At 43.3% G+C, this 18,093-nt stretch overlaps 1 protein-coding gene across 3 annotated transcripts; it reads left to right on the forward strand.

Moving 5' to 3' along the window:
* kiaa0319l (KIAA0319-like ortholog) lies at positions 1–17,402 on the forward strand. Of its 3 annotated transcripts, none has more exons than XM_037474055.2 (26): positions 1–169; positions 465–569; positions 1,676–2,243; positions 3,272–3,458; positions 3,774–3,887; positions 5,993–6,261; positions 6,354–6,443; positions 6,710–6,941; positions 8,033–8,131; positions 8,508–8,605; positions 8,760–8,847; positions 8,946–9,038; positions 9,151–9,283; positions 9,603–9,708; positions 9,888–10,010; positions 10,108–10,231; positions 11,346–11,478; positions 11,656–11,804; positions 12,269–12,420; positions 12,507–12,645; positions 13,016–13,175; positions 13,338–13,480; positions 13,914–14,036; positions 14,166–14,256; positions 14,512–14,603; positions 14,805–17,402. In XM_037474055.2, the coding sequence occupies exons 5-26, from the start codon at positions 3,794–3,796 to the stop codon at positions 14,999–15,001; spliced, it is 2,928 nt and encodes a 975-aa protein (XP_037329952.2). In that variant the 5' UTR covers positions 1–169; positions 465–569; positions 1,676–2,243; positions 3,272–3,458; positions 3,774–3,793; the 3' UTR covers positions 15,002–17,402. The 3 variants fall into 3 exon arrangements, with proteins under 3 accessions (XP_037329952.2, XP_037329951.2, XP_037329953.2); XM_037474054.2 differs by having other exon boundaries at positions 133–262; XM_037474056.2 differs by lacking the exon at positions 1–169 and having other exon boundaries at positions 281–569; positions 3,275–3,458.
* The last annotated feature ends 691 nt before the right edge of the window (positions 17,403–18,093 follow it).

The raw sequence follows: 18,093 nt of genomic DNA on the forward strand, positions 1-18,093 counted from the left end.
GGTGTTATGTCGGAGGAGCGACGCGGCATTACCTTCTTGAGGTCACGGATGACATTTCAATTTTATTTATTTTTGGCGTTTTCAGAAGTAAAACAGCACAAAACATATAATTCTCAGCAGGTTAACGGTTGACGTAGAGCTGAAGGTGTTCGCCATTGGCCGATGGTCGGTAGGTAGCGCTCGGCGGAAGCGGTGTCATTACCTTAATGACAAACGTCTTCAGTTTAAGACGCAGCAGCACGGGAAAAACGGATATATCGGAGTATGTCTTGGTGTAATATAACCCGTCTTGCCTAATTTGTTTTAATACATATTCCTGGCCATAATTGTCGCTGATTTGAACCACTTGGCTTCTATCGGCCACAAAACGTTGCAGCTTCTGTGTCACAAAGTGTTTTATTTTGAAAACCCAGCCATCGGAAATTACACTCGTCGCTACTCCTGACTTGACAGCAGTTCCACAGGCACATCAGCTGAACGTGCGAGAGAATGCTGACCTAATTAACGCTACCGGGGACGAGAACTACGACACAACGCACCGTGTTGACCGAAGCGACTGTCACTTTACTGTAAGTCCAATGTCACTTTACTATACCTGTGCATAGCCTTACATGCGTGCGAATCGCCGTTGCGACCGCTCACGAGGACTCTGCGGTCTCGCACGGTGTGTAGCGATAGAGAGGTGCCAGCAGCTGTTCGCCTCAAGGTGCCTCAAACTGCAGGGATCCTGGGTTTGCACAGGTGAAACTGGGGTTCTCCCTCAAAGTTAATGTTTGTACTGGCAATTTGGCGTAGCTTGAGGAACCAAAACGAAGTAGTACCTTTGACTCGAAACGCCCCTAATTGTTTCGGATAGTGCAGTGGCCCACGTCGCCCTGCGCCTTCACTGAATTATGTGACAGCCGGAGACAGTAAAAACCATGACGGTTGTTTCACGCAGGATAGATCCATAATGCACGAGCCTTCCATTTTGGAGGATCTCTCTGAGATTGTATCCCAGCAGTGGGTTTACTCATGCATTTGATTTGATTGACTGCCTCCATTCATGCTGTCTGTCGTGCACTTATTTGTATTTAAATCAGTCAATCAATCCCTACTCTGCAAGAACTAATCATTGTAATGTATAGCACAAACTAATGTGTCAGTGCTCTATGGGTTACATTGTTTTATCAATTAATCAATTCAATTGATGACTTAAGTGTAGTTATGGATCCCTAGTGTAAATGCTTTAGAGAAACTCTTTAGTGTATATCATTGAGAAATTGAGACGAGATCACATTGAACTCGTTTGTCTTGTTGACGCTTTAACAAACATTAAATGACTTGCTTCTGCCTTTTCATGACGACCCTTAAATCAATTTGTTGTTGGTTTTATTAAACTCTCTATTTTTCTGCATGAGGAATTTGACTCGCAGCACAATAAAGACAGGCTCATTCATCAGTTCACCAAACCAGCAATTAGAAAAAAGTACAACAACAAGCATTAGTAACAATATAATATGCCTATGCACAGGGGTTGTGGTTTTTCTGTGGTACTTGCAATAGACCTATTTAAATATTGTTCGGGATCAGAATATAATGACGTTGCTGTAGTAGTCACAGAAAAATGGGAGGTTGCTTCCTCTACTTATTGTATTATAAACTGAATTAACAACTGAATTTTCCTTCCCTTTAGCAACCAGAAGAAATTGTGCGTGGGACTTGGTGTCATTTACAGAGAAATCGCCACCAACCTGTCTGCCTAGAAACCAACACAGCTAACAGGCGTGCTATTGACTGCGGAGGAAGGAAGGAAGGGAGGGAGAGGGAGAGAGAGACGGAGAGAAAGAAAGCTTATCCTCTCTAGATATCAGGAGGGTTTTTGGTCACAGAGATCATTGTTTTGCAGAAGCTTCTCAAGGGAAAAGTAGCCATTGAAATGTCGGTAATGGCTGAGCTGTCATCAGCCCATGTGACCAAAAGCACCTGAGAATAACTGGTGTGGAAGTCACTCGGTCACCACCAGCTTGCGGGCATTTGCTTCGAAGTTAAGGAGGAAAAAAACGTGACGCATTTTTTTACCTGGATTTTTCTTTCCGGATTTGGCGTCTTACCTTGAAGAGGAATACAAGCGCAAGAGGCCTAATGACTGTTTGTGAATTTGGGGCTTACTGAGCTGTCCCTTGCGCCACGGAAGGAGGCTGCTGGGGCTCCGGCGTCCATGTGGAGGACTGCACGTTCACATATGGAGGCAGATAATACAGGTTCGTGTCAGACGTTCATTGTTACATGAGTGCGTGAGAGCTTGGGAGTTGTTCTGGGAGATCACTACATAGTTCTAACATATGTGTTTTCAGATTAAACATATTGTTTTGCTATCATGAAATAACAATAACCACCTTTACTGCAGTCATGTGTTTTCTTAAAACCGTTTACTAAAATAAGTAAAAGTATCTCCATCTGCATGTCTTTAAAAACTGACCAATAGCGATCGAGTATTATTATTTCCGTGTCCAGCTCAGATCTACAGACCGTCTGCCCAGCAGATGCCTGTGGGAGCTGCTTGATTCATTGCTACCCGATCCCATAGCAGTCTCCTGATGGGACGTGGTGGTGGATAGAGGCTTGCTCCTGTCTTTAATACAGTGTCCCAGGACTTCTTTTTTTTTGTAACTCATTCGGCAAGAATAGTTTTCTCTAGCGTGAATTCATTATTGTGACAAATTCCACATTCTTCCATCCTGTTCACACTTCCTGCAGGAAGTGACAAAATGGTTTATATATGGTTAAATGTTTATATGCCTTTTTCATCGAAGTATGCAAATTCATTTTCTCCTACACCTCCTCTTACACGTGTCTGTCGCTTGAATTTTTTTCAACTTACCAAAAGAGGAAGTCACGGCACTGTGAGTCCTTTCTTACCTCTACTACAGTCTGGTAATTGACAGAATCGTTGCGGAAAGCGACTTGTTGCGTTTGTTCATCTCGGTTCAATCAGCAAACCACATTTTCCCCTTCTTCCTGAGCGGAGTCACAGTTGTCTGTTAGCAAGGTAGCGACGGAGGGAAAAGCTGTAAATAAAGGGGGCATCCCTCTTCTTAAAATATATATATATATATATATGAATGAATCTGCTCTTTCCGTACATCTGTTATATGTGTGTGTAGAATAACAATTGAAGTACTCCTTTTAGTTAATTAGTAATGACATTTAATGTTGTAAAAGGGTAATACACTATGAGCGCCATTGATCCACTTGTTAACCCAACTCCTCTCTCTCTCTGTGCACGCAGCAGTGAGGTGTTTGTTGAGCAGCTGAGCCTGTGAAGGCCCCGGAGGCGGCCATGTTCAATCTCTTCCTCAGAGTGCTGGCGTTGACCCGTCTTCACCTGTCGCCGCGCACCACCTGGCTGCCCACCTAACTCCTCGCTCCCGCTCTCTTTCCACATCTCTTTCTTCCAGCGCCTGGCCAGGAGAAAGGTAAACTTTTTGTTCAGAAGCTGTGTGAATAATAAGCTGCAAATTTTCAATTATTTTTTGTGCATTGTCATTGTTACAATGAAGGAATGGCTGGCTGTTTACCTTTTTGTTTTCACTTCTTATGCTATGCTAAGCTAATTGGCTACTGGTTCCGGCCACATATTTACCATACAGACATGAGAAGACCTACTCCTCGCTAAACTAGCTAGTGAGCGTATTTCCAAAAATGTACAACTATTTCCTCTTTTGCTGGTGGTCCATTGTGTGAATATTGGGAGAATATTAAAGCATGCAAACTTATTTCTATTTTTCTAGGTCCTTGGTCCTTGTGTAAAATGTCCTATGCACACCACAAGCTGCCCAGCTGGAGCTTACCTCGCCTGCTCCTCCTACCGCTGTCCTATCTCTTGCTCTTGGCCTCTCCCACAGGTAAAACAAAGCATCATGTAAATGACTGGCAAAACCGATAGGCAGAACTGATAGGACATCTCAAAACAGCCTCCTCCACACCACAATTTCACAACCTTTGATTACTCAGGGCTGCTCTTCCTATGGTGCTTGGTTGGTGTTTATTGATTCGAAGGGATAGATGTGTGTGTGTGTGTGTGTGTGTGTGTGTCTGCGTGTGTGTGTGTGTGTGTGTTCTGATGCCACTCTGCTAAGTGGGTTACAATGTGAAGCAGGACAATAGGGGCTGTGTGTGTTGGGGGGTGGGGGACAGACAAATTGCACAAGGGGTGGGACGACAAAACGGAGACCAAAGAGTCCTTTTGAAGAGTCATTTTTCAAACAAATTCTAATGCTTTGTGTGTACTTGGTTTCATTTCTTGCTGACACCCCATAAAACCCAACCTTGTTGCCATGGTTGCAACAGTTGTCTTCAGTTTTTCCTCCCAGACCACAGGAACAGTTCGCCGCCTCGCTGTAGAAGGGACAGTATTTCTCACACTTGACCCCACCTAGAATATTGTTGCTACTTGGTTTTAGCAACAGTGTTGAAACGCACACATTTCAATTATGAAGGACCTCTCCGTGGTAGTTTTCATCTGCCTTTCCTGAGCAGGCTTCCCATTGCTGAGCTGCTCGTGGTGATTGACAGGAAGCGCTGCCTTCATGTAATCCAGTGTTACTGCCTGTGACCTCACTGACACCAGCCTCGCCGTTTACCGTTCACCGCCAAATTTGGTTATTGAAACAAAGTTTTTCCAACATCTGCGTCATAAAATCAGACGCTAGTGGCTTGCAGAGTGATGGAAAGAGGCCTATTAGTTACTGACGTCTTTGATTATTATGCCACACAATTTACCGTGAATGAAGGCACCAGTTTCTCCTCTATTGTAGTTTTGACAAAGAGCTACTTTACAATTATTGTTTCCACTGTGACTGTTACCACCAGGAAAACAACCAGGACTGAAAGGAATGTTTTGAGATTCCATTGGATAGTATCATTGATAGCGAAGCTTGGTTCCTAATGTGGAGATAACAATATTCACTAACCGAATGCCTAAGTTTGTTAAATGCAATGTAATGAAAAGGTGGAATAATTGCATTTATTTCTAGAATATTTCTAAATATAGGTATGAATTCTATTTAATTGAGACTGCTGACACGTGACGGGTATTTGCAGTATGTGATTCTAATCACGACAAATGATTTTAACTGCTTCTGTGTGTTCACCATTAGGAGCCGCCGGACAAATACAAAACTGAGCTTAGTTCCTTCTCGTTGCGTCTGCAGTTTTTGTATTTCAGAATGACTCGGTAGTTTTCCTGCTACGTGGACTGTTGAAAGACTAGTTTGGCTTCTGTGTTGACATTACCTTAAGTGGTGGTGAAATATTGCCTCCCAGTTCTCCCCGTTGTAAACTTGACAGTGTGTGCTGTTCATTGTAGCTGGCTACACAGTGACAGACTTGTGTTGTGCAATGGATGGATTGAATTGAGCTTTTACTGGACACTGCGTAGGCTTGAATATGAATGTAGTTGTATCACCCCGAGCAATGCTCTGGGAGAGTATCGGCACTCAGCTGAAGCGAACTGTACCAGCTCTCTTCCCTGCTGATGTGACTGATTCCGTGCGTATTGCACACTGTGCTTTGGGTTTTAATCAGTGTTTTGTTTTGTCAGGGAAAAGCCTCACTTCCTTTCTCTGCCGCTGACTTGGTTAACTGCTCAATTTGCGCCTGTCTGTCTCCTTTTCTGTGAAAATGTCTCTAAGCCTGATCCCAGAAAAGTCTCACTGTGGGTGTCACTCTGCCTGTAACGATGCCAAGAGCGCCCAACAATGACCTGATTGATATCAACAAGTAAGGTCTAGGAAAAGCCTGGGAAGGGATGTCCGCCTTTGGCCGATCCTTTTGATCAAACTACACCATAAAACAAAGTCTTTCTACAACGCCCCATTACGGGAAAACGGTTCATTGTGATTAACTTGCACCCTTTTTGTTTAACGTGTTGCCAAAGGTTTCTCATAGCGCCTTTTACGTTTCTTACATCAGCAGCGTACATGACTGTTTTCTCTTTGTCTCCGTCCAGATGTGTCTGCAAACCTCTGCCAGGTGACCGGGGGGGTGCTGGGCATCCACTGGAGCAGCGTCATCGGCCTGGGTTGGGACTCTCTGGCCAAAGGAAGAGGCGGGGCGACATGTTGGGAGTCGTGCTGCCTGAATCCCAGCTGCAACGCCGTGTGGAGCCTCGGTGGGCACTGTGTGCTCCTCCGCTGCACCCGCGGTACGGGCTGCTCCATCGCCTTCCTGCCTCAGCCCCACAAGGAGTCCCTCGGCCTCCTCCAGCTGCTTTCAAAGGTATAGAGACCCCACACTGGAGGGTATTGGCAGAGTTGTGTGTGTATATTATTATTATTATTATTATAACTTTACTGTAATTTTACTTCAAGACTCCCGTCGTCCCTGCAAGGCGTAGAAGAGCTAGTCCCGCCAAACATGTGGGGAGTCACACGCCGCAGAAGGAACTACACGCCAACACGGTAACTTCAGACTCTTATGTTGATCTTGTTTTGTTGAATCATTCCACAGTATTCTCCTTTCTTTGTTCTTCCTCTTCAATACTGCCGAGTCTCATTCTTGGAACCACATTAGCCAGATAAGGGACCAGTATTTAGGTAGTGTGTCTGTGTAAATAAATAAACTTGGAAGTATGACAAATGCGTCTCTCTGGGACAGTCACTGCCTCAAATCTGCTCTTTGCTTTCTTGAATCATTCGTATCTAATGATGTTTAAATGTTTCCACAGGAAACCCCCAAAGTGGAAATGGCTCACACAACCCAGGTGGCACCCAGCACCATCGCGCTGCTTCAAACTGCCCAAAAAAACCCGAGCCCGTTAGCTGTGGGGAGTGCAGACGTCTCTCCAGCTCCATCTCAGCAGAACTCCACGGAAACCGCCGACACAGCTGCGTCTTCCAATAGCAGCGATGTCGGCACAACCACAACAACTGCAATAATGGCGACCCCCACTCAGTCTGGTAAGGACGTCGCTGTCCCCTATTTTCAGCTTGTTAAGTAATATGGCTTGTCTTCATTTGTTAATAACAAACTGCTAAATAATGTAGCGGCACTGTTGATTCTGCCGCTTTTGCTGCTGTCTCACAGTCGGCAAAAGGTCTTTTACTGCTTTGTTTTGACTTCAGCTTATTTTTGAGAAAGAATGACTACGTCGTTTGCCTTTAAATCTTATGACAGACTGCTAATGTTATTCATAGATGAAAGCGACATGCACTGTGGGTGAGAGGCCATGTCGCCATAAGCAATAGGAATGTGATGAGACCAGGCTTCTCTAACAGGTACAACTGGAATGATTCGGTTATCCATTCTGAACAAGAAACGGCCATTAAGCTTTGACATTGAAAAACAGACAACAGACAAAACATTGCATGTCAGTGAAGATAAATGGGTGTTAGCAGTGTGATTACAAGGGCTAACAAAACAAGATGAGGTACTTTGAATGGAATACTGAACAAAGCGCAACTGCATCTTAGGAGAAGCTTAGACTTGTTTAAACAGAGTCAGAGTCTGCTATTCCAAAGTCTCATTGAAAGGGAATGATTGTTCTCCATTATCATATGGAGGAATACTCCAAACAGTTATCATTACAGATCAAATGGCTGTGAAAGGAGTTTTGTCAGGTCTGAGAAAATAACCCTGACGGTGGAATGAATGACATCCTGTTTAAATGTAGGAAAAGCGGCTTTGAAGATGGATGGGTGGAGTTCCATCATATCGCACTGATCCATGCTGGGGTCTGCGAGTCAGGATATGTTGGCCTTTGCTACATCCCTTCTCAATTAGCTTGTTTTTTTAGTTTTCTAGGTCCAAGCTGTAAAAGTAAATTGATCACATACGGATGTGCTGAAAAACTGTACTACAGGATACCTTTGTGCATCCCCAAAACATCGCCTCAGCCCCAAGTACATGAATCAGACCTGATAATCAATCAACCAATCAATAATGATGAGGTTACCTTTTTAATCCGTCTCTATACACTCACTCTGCTCTCTTAGCAATTTCTCTCTGTCACGTGTAGTTTTGTCATCCATCTGGTTTGTTTCCGCAACAGTGAGGGAGCTGGTGGTGTCAGCCGGAGACAGTGTGGAGGTCACGTTGCCCCGCAACGCGGTTGAGCTCAACGCCTTTGTGGTCTCAGCACCCCCACAAGGTAAAAGTGTGGAAATTTCATTGTTTCTGCATTTTCCTCCAGAAATGTTGTACGTGTTTTTCTTATGTTAATATGGATGGTTCCATAATGATTAATGAAATTCTTTCAAGCTTGAAAATACCTGTAAAACTAAGTTGTACTTTGAGGCATTCCTATTGCGGTGTTGTTTAGCATATTGCAATATCTTTGTTGTCCCACTTGCTTGACGGGTGTATTACTGAGTCACATCCAATCCAGACTGGAAAAAGGAATTACCCAGTACCAAGAGGACGCACGTCATCGTTCTGTTAATCTCTTGATCTCTCCTCGACACAATCCCAAAAGCTGTCATCCTTATCTGATTGTGATTAAAAGCACAAGCGTTTTTTTTTTACAGGGACAAACTATGTATTTGACTGGCGTCTGATAACTCATCCCAAAGATTACAGTGGGGAGATGGAAGGGCGGCACAGCAAGACACTAAAACTCAGCCAGGTACTGATCACCACTTTCATTTTCATGTCCTGCTAAAACGGGCTTGAGCTCTATGAATGTATCAATGGAATGTTTCCGTATTGAGTGAAAGACATTGTCTCAAACCTATCACTTCTTCTTCCTTCTGGCTTCTCTCTTCCTCTCTCCCGCCCAGCTGACTGTGGGCCTGTATGAGTTTGAGGTGATGGTGACCGGGCAGGGCGCTCAAGGAGAAGGTTACGTCAATGTCACAGTCAAGCCAGGTGAGCTGAAACCCGTGAGACCTCCTTCCTATTGTGGCATTCTCAGGAGACTTTGTTTTTATTGCTTACGGCTCATTTCTCTCTTTTCCGCCTGACAGAGCCCCGGGTAAACAAGCCTCCCGTTGCTGTAGTTTCCCCAAAGTTCCAGGAGATCTCCTTGCCAACCAGCTCCACGGTCATCGACGGCAGCCGTGAGTCTTCCACGAGGCACTCGCAAATACACAAACGCATTGTTAGCTGTTGCAACATTTAATGGATACGCCGCCTCATCCTGTGTCCCTGTAACTTTTCTGTTCCTTGCAGAGAGCACAGACGATGACAAGGTGGTGGCGTGGCACTGGGAAGAGGTCAAAGGCCCCCTGAGGGAGGAGAAAGTCTCTACTGACACCCCTGTCCTCACCCTCACCAACCTGGTTCATGGGAACTACACATTCAAGTACACACGGCCTTGAATTTCTTTGAACTTGACAAGTTTCAAATGTTTTTTGAGTGTTTAAAAAAAAAAAAAAATGTTAAACCTCTCATTCAAGAATTTACCATGATAAAAATGAGACCTTGCTGTCAGGATCTTTTGCACTGGACCTCTTTTCTCTCTGTATAAGTGTATATTTTTTAAAACAGCCAGCTTAAAGTAGTCAATAATGTAAATCGGAGGTATTCTTTCATAGACGTGTGTTTTTGTCATGTGTGTGATTTTTAGATTCCTGATTGCAATACGGTTACTACTGTTTAACCCGATGATTGTTCTTTCTCAGTTTGACAGTGACGGACTCTGATGGAGCCACAAACTCGACACAGGCCTCGCTCCTGGTCAACAAAGCCAAGGACTACCGACCTGTGGCCAATGCCGGCCCGAACAAGGTCAGAAGGTTTCATCATTATCATGTCTCTGTCCTTAAATGCACCAAGCCACCTTTTGTCTTTGTATAAATACAATTTAGTTTACTTAAACGTAACTAATGTAAAAATGCCTTTTCCTTCAAACTAAACCAGTACTCTTCTCTTAACCAAGAGCTGGGCTTTCCTCTTACTTTCTCCAGGTCATCCAGTTGCCCCGCAACTCCATCACTCTGTACGGCAACCAAAGCACAGACGACCATGACTCCCTCTCCTACGAGTGGTCCCTCAGCACCGAGAGCAAAGACAAGGTGGTGGAGATGCAGGTGAGATACTTGAGGAGTATGCATATTCTTACTTAAGTTTTCTTTCCCTGAATAAAAGAATCGTGGCTAACGATGGTGTCTTTCTGTGCTCCTTCAGGGTGTACGCACGCCCATCTTGCAGCTGTCGGCGATGCAAGAGGGAGACTACACCTTCCAGCTGACTGTGACGGACTCCGCTGGACAGCAGGAAACCGCGCAGGTCACCGTCATTGTGCAGCCAGGTAAACCGCCTGTGAGCAATAAAAAGAGCCCCTGTTTGTCAGTATTTTCCTACATGATTTGATATTCATTAACTTGTTTTATTTTCAAGCATATTTGTTCAGTAAGGCCCCTTAAGTAAGGTTATATACACATGTGCACATCAGGTGTGAAGAGCATACTAAGCAAGGGCACATAATGTAGCTTTATACGTGGCCTATTCAATGTGTGAAGTCATTAATTAAGCTGCTGTGAGGAAAGTCTCTTTGCTTAAGCTTTGGTCAACAGCATTTCACACCGGTGAGTGGGAAGTGCACGTGGGTGCACGTTTACAGTCAACATTATGTGCTCCTCGTGGAAACTGTAGACTGCAAACACACTGGGGCGTAGCGCTCTACAAGTGGTTGAGCAGGAACTGTATTGTGAACATCTACCTACTATGTCAACCATTTCAGGAATGATCTGTGAAAGAAACACTTTGTGCTTTATACTTTGTATCAGGTTGTTCTTTTTATATTATTCATTTAATTTTTTTCCATCCTTTTCACATTATCAAACAAAGAATACCCCCTAGTAAATAAAATACAGTGAAATATTACAGTTTTTAATATTTATTAAGGGAAATAGAAATTGCCTCCTTATAACTGGTTTGCTCCACGGTGTTAACAATTGCAATCAAGCGTTTGTGAAAATCTCGTCTGATGATCTGAAGCATTTGAGTGTGACAAATATGCAAAAAAAAAGCCCTGAAGGGGGGGGGGTAGAAATACTTGTTCACAGCACTGTATGTATCTTTCTGGAACTGCACTACAATGTTATCCTAAAAACACTTTGATTTAATTTATGACTTTAATTTATGACTCTAAACTAATATCAGAGAATATTTAAGTAATTTATCCTTTTTATTCTCTTAATTCTGCAACTTTAATCTTGGTAATATCTGTAAATCTAAGGCTTTGTTTGGAATATTAACCTCCTTTTGGCTTTAAAATAATTGTTTTTCGTTTTACCCACATCAGCACTAATGCATCACTGATTAAGGAAGAGGGGCTTTGTTAGCTTGCCCCCTCACTAGTGTATCAGTGGGTTGTACAACAAGGATGTATATTTAGTTTTGTCTCGCGCTCCATCATCCAGAAAACAATAAGCCCCCAGTAGCAGATGCTGGACCGGAGAAGGAGCTGACGCTGCCTGTTGATCGAACCACGCTGGATGGCAGTAAGAGCAGCGATGACCAGAAGATCGCCACGTTCCACTGGAAACAAACCAAGTCAGTCAGAAACTCAGTTATGCGCAATATTTTGCAGGTAGTTTGCATTAGCCGCAGTTAATAATATACTCATTTAAAATTACACTCTCTGCTGCAGTGTTATCAAGGTTAGTCCGTCCTTCTGCATTAACTTCTCTTTCTTATTCTGTTTCTGTTTTTGTTCTGTCCCTCCATCAGGGGTCCTGCTGATGTGAAGATTGAGAATGCAGACGGCGCCGTTGCCACGGTGACAGGTCTTGAGGTTGGCACGTATGAGTTCACCTTGACCGTAACGGATGAGAGGAAGCTGGAGAGCAGCGACGTCGTGACGGTCATTGTCAGAGAAGGTAAGGAGATTTAAATAAATAAATACATAGTTAGGTGGGGTACCAGACCGAGTGATGATTATCGTACATGTCGTTGTTCATGATTAAGCATTACAAGTAGATTTCTGTTTTTGCATTAGGTAGAAGTCATTGCTCTATCTTCAAAGTTAATATTATCTTTTTGGTTTTAGCTCAACACTAGTCTATCGGAGTCAATAATACATTTGTGACGGAAAAAGGTCTTTTTAAATAGCGTACAATACACCTAAAAGCATGCATACTGATCTACACATGATTATAAACTCATTCACTCTCACACGCACAAACACACATCGCTCTATATCTATTCTAATCCAAAATCCTTGCTAGTAGTATAAAACTTGTAAACAGCCACAACAAGAACAAGAAGTTGAATCCATCTTTTATAGTATCTATTGTCGTAAGATTATTGTTGTGTCTGAATTCTTGCATACATTTTCTGGCAGAACTGGACCAGCCACCACTGGCTCATGTTGTGTCGAGTCCACCCATTGCTCTGCCTGTCAGGACCGGCAGCTTAGATGGATCTCACTCCACTGACGACAACGGTGGAGTCAGCTTCCTCTGGACCAGAGACGATAGCAGCCCCGCTGCGGGGGTGAGAATTGAAAAATCTGATCCTAGAGAGAATCCCGCCAGAAGACCGTACACACATTTAAACTCTTTGTCCATTTGTTCCAACAGGAAGTGCTAAACAACTCTGACCACCAGGCAGTGCTGTTTCTGGGAAACCTGGTGGAAGGGAAGTACAGCTTCACCCTGACTGTAACTGACAGTAAGGGACAGACCAGCACTGACAGCGGCACATTGGAGGTGAAACCAGGTGAATAGAAGGAAGCTGAGAACAGTGTTGTTGCATGACTCTTGGTATAATAGTGTTTGCACTGTCCACTGCCACACACTGAACACCGAGAGAGGGGCAAGGTAAAGCTTTATCACAGCCGTCTTAGGATGATTCTGACCAAGTCTGTGGATGCAAATGTTTTCCTCCCACTAGACCCTCATCAAACGGCATCAGAAGGTTGTGCAGCATACGGTGCACAGGCAGCTTGGCACTCTGGCCTCTTTCGCTGATTGCAGAATGTCAGACGAGTTCCGCGATCAATCAGAACCCGTTGGGTTTCCCCCCTCGCCGCAATAGCTTTCTTTCTTCTGTGCTTTAATCTCACCTTTTTCCTCTCTCTGTTTGTCAGACGTATGGGAGCGTGAACTGGTGGAGTTGGTGCTGGAGGTCTCTGTGTCCCAGGTGTCCCACCGGCAGCGGGACATGCTCCTGCGCCAGGTGGGGGTTTTACTGGGCCTGCTCGACAGCGACATCATCGTGCGAGAGATCAGTGCGTTCAACGAGCACAGGTGAGGCCTACCGGTCCTTTTGTGGATCCTTGATTATCTGGCTTAACATGTTTAAGAAAAAATTGTATACCTAACAAATATTGGAATAAGAATTTACTCATTTGGCTCGATTTTAGTGGATTAGTAAGGAATCCTTTTTACCCTATTTCCGTCCCTCCCCAGTACTCGCCTGGTCTTCCTGGTGTCAGGCGGCCTCGGGCGCCCTCCTCTGTCAGGCCACAGCGTGGCACTTAGCCTTCGCAACAAACTGCGCAAACAGAAGAACGACTTTCTGATCTACAAGGCCCGACGAGTGGATACAGTCAGTGAGTACATGGCAAAAACATTTTTTCAGAGAAACAGTATCGCGAAATAAAATGTATTTTTTTTAGCAGAGTTCTATTATTGAAGCACATTGTAATATACTGCCGGTCGGATCATATATTTGTCCTTTCAGATGGTATTTTTACACATAGATGTTTGCTCAATAATCACTGTGAGCTGCTTTGACTTCTTGATCTTTGTTGCCAAAGATAATGGGAACATAATGACCAGGATTGAATGGGTTCAAAGGTGAAAATTGCACCTTATCCTGTGCTCCGTTTTTTTGTGTTGCATCTGTCATGAAACTTCTTCACTATTATTGAATGTAGCTGTGTCCATTCTATGATTAGCATGTTGGGTGCTATTTGGTTGCGTAACGCAACATGGAGGCCTTAGTTTCACCGTACTCTCTGCCATGCCGCTCTCTTTCCTCAGTCTGTCAGCTGAACTGCTCCACGCACGGGGACTGCGACTCGTTCACGCGCCGCTGTGTCTGCCACCCTTTCTGGATGGAGAACTTCATCAGAGTTCTGTTTGGAGATGGAGAGAGCAATTGCGGTGAGAGGATATGAATCTTAATTTTCTTAATTCATCAGAACAACAGCAATTGATTTCATAAGGAATTAATCTCGTCATGTATTCTGAAACTTAGTTATAACAAACTTTGATTTAAAATTTGGTTTTCAGAGTGGAGCGTCCTCTATGTGACTATAGCATCCTTCATGATTGTGGTTGCTACAGCAACTGTGGTCTGGGGGATGGTGTGCTGCTGCAAAAGGTGAGCTAAATGTACATTTTGTACAAGAAATTAGTTACTTCATGTTGACATACAGAAAATGTTTTCTGATAGAAAGGGGGTTAACACAACGAAAGTTTAATCAAAAATTGATTTGAGGTTGTTTCTTTTTACTTTTCGTTAAGAGTTTTCTGCATACGTTGACTGTTTTCATCAATGATCCCTGATTTGTTTTCTTATATGTTACATTATAGTAAATGTCTTATCTAATTATTTCTGTTTTTAATACCCTGAAAGGCGTAAGAGCAAAGTGCGCAGAAGCAAGAGCAGGTATAAAATGTTAGAAGCTGATGAACAAGACAGTTTGGAGCTTCAACCACCCAGAACTGGTAATACTCACACACAAACTACCACTTTACGTCAACATTTTTGCTGGGTACTAGACACTGCTGAGAATCATTTTAAAGATGTGAACTGAAAATCATGTATATTTTTCAGCACGTCAATAAACGGCAGTGAGTGATGCATTTCTATTCTGATATTCGGCTTGGACACAATTTGTCTCTTTCCTCTTTCATTTTCCCTGCCAGTCCGCATCAAGCCGGTGCCCGCTCCCACCTCATCTGCCCTCATGCACTCAGACTCTGATCTGGAGAGCGAGGATGGGCAGGGTGGGGTCCCGTGGACGGAGCAGGAGCGCGGGCATCTTCTGCGGCCGCAGAACGGCTCCCTGAGGAACGGCATGGGGCCCGTCAGGGGCAAGAAGCAACGAGAAGAGCGGCTATAGCAAGAAAGGAGGGGGGGGCAGCTCTCTGCATCCCTCGGCCAGCCGTTCTTTACTCTTCCTGTGTCCCTTTTGTTGTTGCTCAACACAGAAACCTCACACCTCTCATCCATGAAGACAGACTGTGATAGATACAGAGACTAACTAAGGGAAGTAGAGGAGCAACAAGTTGTCCTGCTGCAGCTGGAACACCTCTGGACCGACCTTTACCTGCTCCCACACTGAGCCACTACGGAAGGAAAACAAGTACCAATTTACTGGGAAATAGTGATGAGCACTGTCTTTTTAAATGGCGTATTGATTTAACATACAGCCCTATCTTTTAACACAGAGACATAGAGAATGTATTGTCACACCTCTAACAAATGGCTCACAAAGAAACTTGAGTGATCCATGAATTTCTGGATTGAAGAAAACCCCCAAACTGCTTTTCATGACACGGAAACCAGCCCCTTCATACGCTCACACCGTTCATTTGTAGGCATGCACGCATGCACGCAAAGATTTCCTATTCACACTGTTCCACGTCAACGTGATGCTACCAAACTGCCACGTTCAAGCCAATGGTTCACTCTGGCCTGATAAGTGGCCAACATATTGACTCGTGAGAAAGCAAAATCGCAACCAAAACAAGAGCCGATGACAGCAATGAAACCATAAATATAAAGAAACAAAAAGCTGTGTGCATGAAGAGTGACCGATTGCAGTTCTGGTACAGTTTGATACTGGAACAATCTTCGGCATGTTTGTGTGTTGATTTATTAGGGCTGCAATGAAAAAAATATTTTCTTGGAGCAGTTTGTACGCTTTTATTTTGATTGTTAACACATGTACGAGTCAGTGAGGGCAAGAGAGCCTTTAAAAAAAAAAAACAACACGCTTTTATTCTGAAGGTTTAGCTGCGGATGAAGTCGCTGGGACAAACACTGGAATACACAACGTTAATGACTTTGGTCTCAAGAGACGGAGAAGATAACGAGATGTTGACGACACCACAAATGGGACTGCCTCCTCGCTCACCTTAATCTCCATTAATGCAACGACTGCTTGAAACATGAAAACCACTGTTTTTTTCTTATTTTATCTTTTCTTTTTAAACCACCTTACAGATGTAATTTAGATGTTGATGCACTTTGATTTTATGTCTGACAGCGTGAGTGACACATCTGCTCTTGTTGGTTGAAAAGGGACATCTGTGATGGTTAAAGTTTGAAAGTTTCAGCCATGAAAAAGAAAATAATTGAACTGCCTTCAAACGATGTGAAATATTTAATTTCCATAGCTTTAAAAATTAAAAGACAGGATATACTTGAGCTAACAGGAATGCAGTTCAAGTCTACAGGCTCCTCTGTAATTGAAACAATCTTGTTGGCTTGAAATTAAATGGGGGGGGAGTTAGCCAATGTGTCACAAAGTGACAATTTTATTTATTTTTAATCCCGTGAGTTAATTTAGCAGTTACTCTGCAATTTTAGCAAACAGTTATGATCCATTTGTCACTAAAATGAGATCAACCCATTTGTCCTTGTCAATCTGGGGATTACACAGCTCTGGAACTATGCATGAACAATCTGACATTAAAACATGGATAACACGACTTCAATTTGGAAGTCGTGTGTCCACAATGACCCAGAACTGTGTTAAACTGTGTTAATTCCCACAAATAGGACAAACCAGAAGGTCCATCTGAGGGAGAATCCTGTCGAGGCGTAAAACCATTCATTCATTTGTTCTATTTGTCAGTGGCGGTGACGTGTGTCTCAGCACTGAGTGAAAACTTGAACCAAATGACACTTTTATTGTGTGTGAAATGCATGCAAGCAGGTCAACACGATGGGTCACTTTTACGTTTGTTTTTCTTCTGTTGAATGTTCAAAAGGGTACACGGTTTATTCCCTTTATTTTGTACTCTGCTTGGAATAGCAATCGCTTCATCTTAATATTACATGATCTCGCGCTGATGTCACTTCTGCACTAGTTTGGTGCACGTCGGGCAGGGCGCAGATATGTAAGAGAACATCTCGTTCAGATTTGCTCAATTTATCTGGCTGCCTTTTTGACGATTTTTGTGAAACAAACTCAATTCCATCCGTCATATTCCTTCATGTTTTTGCACATCATAGCTAATGGATTTCTGAGTAACTGCCAAGTTTTTAAAATTCAGTATTTCTTCTGTTAAAGCTAGCCCTCTTGGGGATTAATAGAAGTGAATTGACCTTGACTCTGACAGAGTCCACTGTGAAGGCAGGCAGAGAAAGCAGGGAGCAGCTGTTACGGGAAGGTATTTTAACTAGAGGTGTTTTTATAAGCTTGTGAAGGATTTCCCCCTTGTTTCCTTCTCTGTGAACAGACCTGATGCAACTGGATGACCTGTAAATTAAAATAAAATCAGTTTGCTCCAGAATTTTTCAACCGAACAAAAGATTTATTCCTGTTTTTTTTTATTTCTCCCTTCTTTCAAGAGACCATGTGATGTCACAAAGATTTTCCTTTCAATGACCTGTTATGCTCCCCAAAGTTTTTTTTTTTAGTTCTCTAATGTTTGTTGCATCGTACCAGATCATAGCTTTAGTAAATGCATCTGAAGTCCTTAGTTACCTTTTGACGCCTGAAATTTGATAACAAATGGCATTCAGGTACTTTTAAAGCTAATTTTTCTTAATGTAATATATAACTTGTCCCCAGGCCTGCTCTTTGAGGCCTTGTTTATAACTGCGCCTTCATGCACGTGCATCCACTGGAAGGGTAACTGAGTACAATTCAAACGGATGCGCACAAGACACCCACTAATAACCTGCTAGCTGCTGCCACCCATTGACCCTGATACGATCCACCAATCGTGCCTCGCTTTAGTTAATTTAATTAAAGATTTTAGAGACGCCTATGAACCTTTTTTGTTTTTTTGCCTCGCTGCTCCATCAACACAATTTGCGAGGTGATGGCGTTCGTAACCGTTGATGGTGAAAGAATGATGAGTCATTGTGTAACTAACCTGCTCTTTTGTTACACAATGGGTTTTGAGGAATTTGCCACTCTTTAATACATTTGTAAATCAAACACATGTTTCCTTATGGTGATTTTAGATTAGAAGAGCA

The sequence above is a fragment of the Pungitius pungitius genome, chromosome 17, assembly GCF_949316345.1.
Source record: "Pungitius pungitius chromosome 17, fPunPun2.1, whole genome shotgun sequence".
NCBI classification, from domain to species: Eukaryota; Metazoa; Chordata; class Actinopteri; order Perciformes; family Gasterosteidae; genus Pungitius; species Pungitius pungitius.

Bases quoted from the DNA above. Each gene is read 5' to 3' on its own strand.
- kiaa0319l (XM_037474055.2), top strand. From the start codon at position 3,794: ATGTCCTATGCACACCACAAGCTGCCCAGCTGGAGCTTACCTCGCCTG. The intron at 10,232-11,345 runs GTAAACCGCCTG...TCCATCATCCAG, and splicing joins CACCGTCATTGTGCAGCCAG to AAAACAATAAGCCCCCAGTA. The intron at 13,176-13,337 runs GTGAGGCCTACC...GTCCCTCCCCAG, and splicing joins AGTGCGTTCAACGAGCACAG to TACTCGCCTGGTCTTCCTGG.